The following is a 9,437-nucleotide window of genomic DNA, read 5'->3' as shown; positions in this document are numbered from 1 at the left end:
TAGTATAGTCATTTTCACAATATTGATTCTTCCAAACCATGAACACGGTATATTTTTCCATCTGCTTGTGTCCTCTTTGATTTCTTTCATCAGTGTTTTATAGTTTTCTATATATAGGTCTTTTGTTTCTTTAGGTAGATATACTCCTAAGTATTTTACTCTTTTTGCTGCAATGGTGAATGGTATTGTTTCCTTAATTTCTCTTTCTGTTTTTTCATTGTTAGTGTATAGGAATGCAAGGGATTTCTGTGTGTTAATTTTATATCCTACAACATTACTATATTCTTTGATTAGCTCTAGTAATTTTCTGTTAGAGTCTTTAGGGTTTTCTATGTAGAGGATCATGTCATCTGCGAACAGAGAGAGTTTCACTTCTTCTTTTCCTATCTGGATTTTTTTGCTTCTTTTTCTGCTCTGATTGCTGTGGCCAAAACTTCCAAAACTATGTTGAATAGTAGTGGTGAGAGTGGGCACCCTTGTCTTGTTCCTGATTTCAGGGGAAGTGCTTTCAATTTTTCACCATTGAGAGTAATGCTTGCTGTGGATTTGTCATATATAGCTTTTATTATGTTGAGGTATGTTCCTTCTATTCCTGCTTTCTGGAGAGTTTTAATCATAAATGGATGTTGACTTTTGTTAAAGACTTTTTCTTTATCTATTGAGATAATCATATGGATTTTATCTTTCAATTTGTTAATATGGTGTATTACATTGATTGATTTGTGGATATTCAAGAATCCTTGCCTTCCTGGGATAAAGCTCACTTGGTCATGATGTATGATTTTTTAAACATGTTGTTGGATTCTGTTTGCTAGGATTTTGTTAAGGATTTTTGCATCTATGTTCATCAGTGATATTGGCCTGTAGTTTTCTTTTTTTGTGACATCGTTTTCTGGTTTTGAAATTAGGGTGATGGTGGCCTCATAGAATGAGTTTGGAAGTTTACCTTCTTCTGCAATTTTCTGGAAGAGTTTGAGTAAGATGGGTGTTAGCTCTTCTCTAAAATTTTGGTAGAATTCAGCTGTGAAGCCATCTGGTCCTGGGCTTTTGTTTGCTGGAAGATTTCTGATTACAGTTTTGATTTCTGTGCTTGTGATGGGTCTGTAAAGATCTTCTATTTCTTTTTGGTTCAGTTTGGAAAGTTATACTCTTCTAAGAATTTGTCCATTTCTTCCAAGTTGTCCATTTTATTGGCATAGAGCTTCTGGGAGTAGTCTCTTATGATCTTTTCTATTCCAGTGTTGTCTGTTGTGATCTCTCCATTTTCATTTCTAATTTTGTTAATTTGGTTCTTCTCCCTTTGTTTCTTGATGAATCTGGCTTATGGTTTGTCAATTTTGTTTATTTTTTCAAAAAACCAGCTTTTAGCTTTGTTGATTTTTGCTATGTCTCTTTAGCTTCTTTTGCATTTATTTCTGCCCTAATTTTAAAGATTTCTTTCCTTCTACTAACCCTGGGTTTCTTCATTTCTTCCTTCTCTAGTTGCTTTAGGTGTAGAGTTGGGTTATTTGTTTGACCTTTTTCTTGTTTTTTGAGGTAAGCCTGTAATGCTATGAACCTTCCCCTTAGCACTGCTTTTGCAGTGTCCCATAGTTTTTGGGTTGTTATGTTTTCATTTTCATTCGTTTCTATGCATATTTTGATTTCTTTTTTAATTTCTTCTATGATTTGTTGGTTATTCAGAAGCATGTTATTTAGCCTCCATATGTTGGGAATTTTAATAGTTTTTTTCCTGTAATTGAGATCTAATCTTACTGCATTGTGGTCAGAAAAGATGACTGGAATGATTTCAGTTTTTTTGAATTTACCAAGGCTAGATTTTTCACCAAGGATGTGATCTATTCTGGAGAAGATTCCGTGTGCACTTGAGAAAAAGGTGAAGTTGATTGTTTTGGGGTGAAATGCCCTATAGATATCAATTAGGTCTATCTGGACCCCTGTACCATTTAAAGTGTGTGTTTCCTTGTTAATTTTCTGTTTACTTGATCTATCCATAGGTGTGAGTGGTGTATTAATGTCTCCCATTATTATTGTGTTACTGTTAATTTCCCTTTTCATACTTGTTAGCATTTGCCTTACATATTGCGGTGCTCCTATGTTGGGTGCATATATATTTATCATTGTTATATCTTCTTCTTGGATTGATGCTTTGATCATTATGTAGTGTCCTTCTTTGTCTCTTTTCACAGCCTTTATTTTAAAGTCTATTTTATCTGATATGAGTATTGCGACTCCTGCTTTCTTTTGGTCTCTGTTTGCGTGAAATATTTTTTTCCAGCCCTTCACTTTCAATCTGTACGTGTCCCTTGTTTTGAGGTGGGTCTCTTGTAGACAGCATATATAGGGTTCTTGCTTTTGTATCCACTCAGCCAGTCTTTGTCTTTTAGTTGGGGCATTCAACCCATTTACATTTAAGGTAATTATTGATAAGAATGGTCCCGTTGCCATTTGCTTGTTGTTTTGGGTTCACGTTCATACAGCCTTTCTGTGTTTCCTGTCTGGAAAAGATCCTTTAGCATTTGTTGAAGAGCTGGTTTGGTGGTGCTGAATTCTCTCAACTTTTGCTTGTCTGTAAAGCTTTTGAATTCTCCTTCATATCTGAATGAGATCCTTGCTAGGTACAGTAATCTGTGTTGTAGGTTATTCTCTTTCATTACTTTAAGTATGTCCTGCCTTTCCCTTCCGGCCTGAAGAGTTTCTATTGAAAGATCAGTTGTTATCCTTATGGAAATCCCCTTGTGTGTTATATGTTGTTTCTCCCTTGCTGCTTTTAATATTTGTTCTTTGTGTTTGATCTTTGTTAATTTGACTAATATGTGTCTTGGGGGTGTTTCACCTTGGGTTTATCCTGTTTGGGACTCTCTGGGTTTCTTGGACTTGCGTCACTGTTTCCTTCCCCATTTTGGGGAAGTTTTCAGCTATTATCTCCTCGAGTATTTTCTCATGGCCTTTCTTTTTGTCTTCTTCTTCTGGGATTCCTATGATTCGAATGTTGGGGCGTTTCACATTGTACTAGAGGTCCCTGAGGTTGTCCTCATTTAATTCTTTTTTCTTTTTTCCTCTCTGCTTCATTTATTTCCACCATTTTATCTTATACCTCACTCACCCTATTTTCTGCCTCCGTTATTCTACTGTTGGTTCCCTCCAGAGTGTTTTTGATCTCATTTATTACATTGTTTGATTTTAATTGACTCTTTTTTAAATTTCTTCTAGGTTCTTGTTAAACATTTCTTCCATCTTCTCAATCCTTGTCTCCAGGTTATTTATATGTATCTCTATTTTGTTTTCAAGATTTTGGATCATTTTTATTATCATTATTCTAAATTCTTTTTCAGGTAGATTCCCTATCTCCGCCTCTTTGGTTTGACTTGGTGGGCATTTTTCATGCTCTTTTACCTGCTGGGTATTTCTCTACCTTTTCATCTTATTTAGATTGCTGCTTTTGGGGTGGCCTTTCTGTAATCTGGTAGTCTGTGGTTCCTTTTTATTGTGGAGGTTTCTCCCAGTGGGTGGGGCTGGATGTTTGTCTTGTCGAGGTTTGCTGGTTAGGGAAGCTTGTGTTGGTGTTCTGGTGGGTGGAGCTGGATTTCTTCTCTCTGGAGTGCAATAGAGTGTTCAGTAGTGAGTTTTGAGATGGATCTATGGGTTTGGTGTGACTTTGGGCAGCCTGTATATTGAAGGTCAGGGCTATGTTCCTGCGTTGTTGGAGAATTTGTGTGGTATGTCTTGCTCTGGAACTTATTGGCTCTTGAGTGGTGGTTAGTTTCAGCGTAGGTATGAAGGCTTTTGGATTATCTCTTATTAATTAATGTTCCCTGTAGTCAGCAGTTTTCTGGTGTTCTCTGGTTTTGGGCTTAAGCCTCTTGCCTCTGCATTTCAGTCTTATTCTTCCAGTAGCCTTAAGACTTCTCCAACTATACAGCACTGATAATAAAATTTCTAGGTTAATGGTGAAAGGATTCTCTACAGTGAGGAATACCCAGAGAGGTTCACAAAGTTACATGAAGAAGAGGAGAGGGAGGAAGGAGATAGAGGTAAGCAGGAGGAGCAAAAGGGGGATTCAAGAGAAGAGAGACAGATCTAGGCTGTACTCTGTTCCCTAAGTGTTCTCTGCAGCCCAGAACACCCACAGAGATTGATAGAATTGGATTGAGAAGAGAAGGGGGAGGGAGGAAATCGAGGTGATCTGGGGGAGAAAAAGGAGAGTCAAAAGGCGGAGAGAGTGATCAAACCAGTAATCACACTCCTGAGTAAAAGTGGATACTGAAGTTTGGATTCTTAAATGTCCACAATTGATATCAGATACTGAAAAACAAAGACTAAAAATTTTTGTAGAGGTTAGACTCTTAAAAATACAATATTAAAAAACAACAAAAACACAAAATGTTTAAGAAATATATATGAAGTTTGCTTTAAAAATAGGGAAATAGGGTCCTTTTTTTTTTTTTGGCCAGGTTATAGTGGGTTATAAAAACGAAAATTAAGGAGTAATATAGGAGTACTAGAGGACTTTAAAAAAAAAGAAAGAGAAAAAAATTTTTTTTAATTAAAAAAAGTAGTAAAAATATATCTAGGAATTTCTCTGGAGCCGTTGCGGGCAGCGTGGGTTCGGTTCAGTTTCCGATAGCTCCTTGTTCCAGCTTACACTTCTCGATATCTATAGGCCCCTTCCAGGGTAGTTGGTGTTAACTACAGGGATTTTAATCTGTTGCACCTGTCACTTCTAATGCAGTTCCCTTTGTTTATTTGGCTTCTGTTTGCAGGTCTCTACAGTGTCTAATTTCCGCCCTGATACAAGTAGGCGGAGGTGGTCTCTTGTTTAGGTTCACTTGTTCAGTCGTGCTGTGGGGAGGGAGGGGCACTGTAGACAAATATCACTGTCGTGTGTGGGGAGTGCTTGCAGTGTTCCGGCCACACTGGGTTTGCCCCCGCTCGCGGAGTGTGTGCTTTCCCAGTCTACACTTCTCAGGCTCCAGACTGCTCTACAGGGAGCGGGCCCTGAGTTGCGTGCACTTCCCAGGATTAAGCTGCTCAGGTTCAGGTTTTTGGGTACTCCAGGAAGACACAGACTGGGTTGGGCCTGCGTTTTGTGCCTTCCCTGGTCGGAGCAGCTCAGGCAATCAGGAGTTTGATGGGTGTACTCTCCCTGGGTGCAGTGCGCCTTATCCCCTCCGTGGTGCCAGCCTCAGCTTCTGCGCACGCTGGTCTGGTGGGCCTTGTGTCCCTTCTGGGAAGCTGATTTCTGGCTGCAACCCTCCCGCCAGATGTCAACCATCCAGAAGCTCAGGAAGTCTTTGGTTAGAGACTGGAAGCCTGTTTGCAGTTCGGTGGGGGATGCCATCTCTGGGGCCGAATTTGCCCCTTTCCCCTGCCCCTGTCTCCTGCCTCTGGCGGGAGATGGGCCAGTCCACAGCCGGCTAGCTCTTCTCTGGTATTCGCTCAGTCCTTTTGCTCTGGGAACGGGCAGGTAGTGCCTAAATTTAGGGTTTTTCCCAGGTTAATTCTCTCTCTCTTGCTATCCCACTGTTTAAGTTGCTATCTCTTGTTAGCTCCCTCAGATTGCTCTCAGGGCTCTCAGGCCTGGACTTACCCTAAGCAATATTGCCCTCTCCTCTCCGTTCAACCCCCACTTGCTGGTAGCGGATGCTAGCGTCTGGGGTACTTTTCTGCCGGGAGTTGTTTTTAGGCATGTAATCTGTGGGTTTTATTTATTTTTCCTCCCAGTTAGGTTGCCCTCTGAGATTCAAAAAATTCCCCCAGACCCGCTGGTGAGAGGGTTTCCTGGTGTTTGGAAACTTCATCTATTAAGACTCCCTTCCTGGGATGGATCTCCTATTGTCTCTCTTTTTATCTTTTACATTTTGTCCTACCTCCTTTCAAAGGCAATGGGCTGCTTTTCTGGGTGTGTGATGTCCTCTGCTAGTGATTAGAAGTTGTTTTGTGGAGTATGCTCAGTGTTCAAATGATCTTTTGATGAATTTGTGGGGGAGAAAGTGGTCTCCCCGTCCTATTCCTCCTCCATCATAGCTCCCTCTCTCTCCCTTGCTTTTTAACTTCTCTTCTTTCCTCAGCTATTTGTAATCCTCCTCAGATAAGCACTTTGCCTTCTTGTTTTCTATTTCTTTGGGATGGTTTTGATCACTGCCACCTGTACAATATTACAAACCTCTGTCCATTCTTCAGGCACTCTGTCTACCAGATCTAACCTCTTGAATCTATTTGTCTCCTCCTCTGTATAGTTATAAAGGATTTGATTTAGGACATACCTGAATGTCCTTCTGGTTTTCCCTACTTTCTCCAATTTAAGCATGAATTTTTACAATAAGGAGAAATTTTGCAATAAGGACGATCTGAGCCACAATCATCTCCAGATCTTTTTTTACTGACTGTATAGAGCTTCTCCATCTTCAGCTGCAAAAATATAATCAATCTTATTTCAGTGTTCACCATTTGGTATTATCCATATGTAGATTCATCCCTTGTGTTGTTGGAAAGGAGTGTTTGCTGTGACCAGTCTGTTCTCTTGTCAAAACTCTGTTAGACTTTGCCCTGTTTCATTTTGTATTCTAAGGTCAAACTTGCCTGATACTCCAGGTATCTCTTGACTTCCTATTTTTCCATTCCAATCCCCTATCATGAAAAGGACATTTTTTTTTTTTTTTTTTTTTTTTTTGTGATCATTCTATTTTGTAAGTCTTCATGGAACTGGTCAACTTCAGCTTCATTGGCATCGGTGGTTTGGGCATAGATTTGGATTACTGTGATGTTGAATGGTTTGCCTTGGAAGTGAACGTAGATCATTTTGTCATTTAAGAATGCACCCAAGTACTACATTTCAGACTCTTTTATTGATTGTGAGGGCTACTCCATTTCTTCTAAGGGATTCTTAGAACAGTTGCCCACAGTAGTGGATATAATGGTCATCTGAAACCCCAAAGATAACAACAACAAAAGAACTCTTCTTCCAGTAGAAGAATGTCCTGAGGCAGTGCACAATAGGTTTGGGGTTGTGCACCTAATATGTGCTTTTCTTTGAAATCAAATTCTTTGAATCTTTGAATCTGGCTTCCTAAAGTTCTAAAGATTTCAAAGGGACAAACTTTTCTGAACTCTTAATTTTATTTACTCATGATGAAATTACTGACTCAGTTACTTTTTAATCCGAAATGAATTTTCTTGCCAAAATGAGGCTGCAAGATATATAACAGTTACTCAGCAAATGTAGAATGTATTTGACTTGAAACACTTTCCAATACAGAGTTCACAAGTTACAAAACCAGAGTTGAAATCTTGTACTATGCCTTAGAAAGAGTAATTTGGATGCATCCCTTCAGTTCTGGTTCTCATTCTCCTCATCTGTAAAATGGATCAAAAGATATCTGTTTTATGAGTTGATTATGAGAGTCAAATAATAAGGCAGCCACAAAAGTGCTTCATCAACTTTCTACAAATAAAAAGAATTATTTTTTAGTTAAGGGAAGCCATTTATTTTCTTTAATAAAAGCACTTATAAATTCTAGGCACATTATTTAAAAATCCAATAGTGGCTTTAAGGAAGACTGCTTTTAAATTTGGTTCTTTTGATTTTATTACATTTAGATGCTAATTTAAATGTGTTGTGTTCTTATCTGTGGAAGATGGACATGGTGGTCTTTCCAAACTGGGTTGTTATTGGATGTGGTTAGTTCCCCAGACTTCACCCTCAGCCATGCTCCTTTGCTGCTGCAGATGCTTTGGAGGGAAGCTCTTATCTCTGAGAACCTTCTTGCTAACTTCCATGTTGAAAACTAAGTAACACTGGTTGTCCTGATTGATTTTTTATATGTGCACAGCTCTGAAGAGGGGGACTTCTCTCGAGGCCTCTGTTGTTGTGGAACACTAGTTTCTTTTTTAAAGTTATACTTGGCATATATGGTGTGGCAGATGTCTTAGGTTCACATTCCATCTCTACCCTTTATTAACTGGGCATGGAGGTATCAGGTAATTCAGCTGAAACATTTCTGTTCAAAGCATCTTATGAAGATCAAGTGAGCTAACTGGGTGGGAAGTATCTGGCACAGAAGAGCCAGTAAAATATTTCCTCGATCAATCTTATCTTGTTGATTATATGCTAGTTGTATTTTATTATTAAATTCAGCTTCTTAAACATTAGAAAGTATTTATTAACTACAGTGAGCTTCCCAGGTTGTGCTAATGGTAAAGACCCCGCCTGCCAATATAGGAGATATAAGAGAGGTGGTTTCAATCCCTGGGTTGGGCAGATTTTCTGGAGGAGGGCATGGCAACCCACACCAGTATTCTTTCTTGGAGAATCCCATGGACAGAGGAGCCTGGCCGGCTATAGCCCATGGTATTGCAAAGATTCAGACACGACTGAAGTGACTTAGCATGCATGTATTATCTAAATTAACTGATTAAATGTTATTCAAAATAAGTATCCAGATATACCTGAAGTAAATGTTATTGATGTATTTGCTCGCAACAAAGGACATTCTAGAACTATCTTCCATACAACTTTTTGGGTAATTTTCATCATTGCTATTGTTTGCACTGATTTTTGTATATAGAATTCACTTTTTTTTTTTTTTTTTTTCGGTTGTGAAAAGAAACAAGCTTTATTGAGCCACAGCCCTAGTTCTCCTTCTCCTGCACAGTCTTGGTTCCCCGGAGACGCCCAGTCCGGCGGGCAGCAATGAGACCCACTTTCCGGCCAGCAGAGGCGTCTCTGTGGATAGTAGAGGGTTTGCCGATGTGCTGGTGGTTGCCACCTCCGAAGGGATGCTCGACAGGATTCATGGCCACACCCCGCACCCGTGGCCAGCAGTTCCTCTTTGCTTTGTACTTGTGGTAGGCACGGCCGGCCTTCAGAATGGGCTTGTCAATGCGGCCACCTCCTGCCACCACACCGACCACAGCTCTGTTGGCAGAGGAGATGACCTTTTTGGAGCCCGAAGGCAGCTTCACTCGCGTCTTCTTTGTCTCAGGGTTGTGGGAGATGACTGTAGCATAGTTTCCGGAGGCTCTTGCCAGCTTGCCTCGGTCACCAGGCTTCTCCTCCAGACAACACACGATGGTGCCCTCAGGCATGGTGCCCACTGGGAGCACATTGCCGATGTTGAGCTGGGCCTTTTTGCCGCAGTACACAAACTGGCCGGTGTGGATTCCCTCAGCAGCAATGAACAGCTCTGTCCGCTTCTTAAAACGGTACGGATCGCGGAAAACCACTTTGGCAAGGGGCGCTCCGCGGCCCGGATCGTGGATGATGTCCTTCACGATGCCCTTGATATATCCATGTCGCTCGGCGAAATCCATGGCGCGCAGGTGCGCGGCGCCTTTTCTGTGCTTCACATGTGCGCGGAACACGGAGCCGGCGCCCTTCCTCTGCCCAAGTATCACGAGGCCCATGGCGGCGGTCTGCTGCAGAGCGCGGCCGAAAG

The 9,437-nt window shown here is 40.7% G+C and overlaps 1 protein-coding gene across 1 annotated transcript; it reads right to left on the bottom strand.

Moving 5' to 3' along the window:
* Positions 1-8,596: 8,596 nt before the first annotated feature.
* On the bottom strand, positions 8,597-9,437 carry LOC136158251 (large ribosomal subunit protein uL2-like). The gene has a single exon (XM_065920047.1). It carries the CDS (start codon positions 9,403-9,405, stop codon positions 8,632-8,634), a length of 774 nt encoding a protein of 257 aa, XP_065776119.1. The 5' UTR covers positions 9,406-9,437; the 3' UTR covers positions 8,597-8,631.

Source organism: Muntiacus reevesi, chromosome 2, assembly GCF_963930625.1.
Source record: "Muntiacus reevesi chromosome 2, mMunRee1.1, whole genome shotgun sequence".
NCBI classification, from domain to species: domain Eukaryota; kingdom Metazoa; phylum Chordata; class Mammalia; order Artiodactyla; family Cervidae; genus Muntiacus; species Muntiacus reevesi.
Note: the sequence above shows the minus strand (reverse complement) of the source record. Positions and strands in the feature narration are given on the sequence as shown.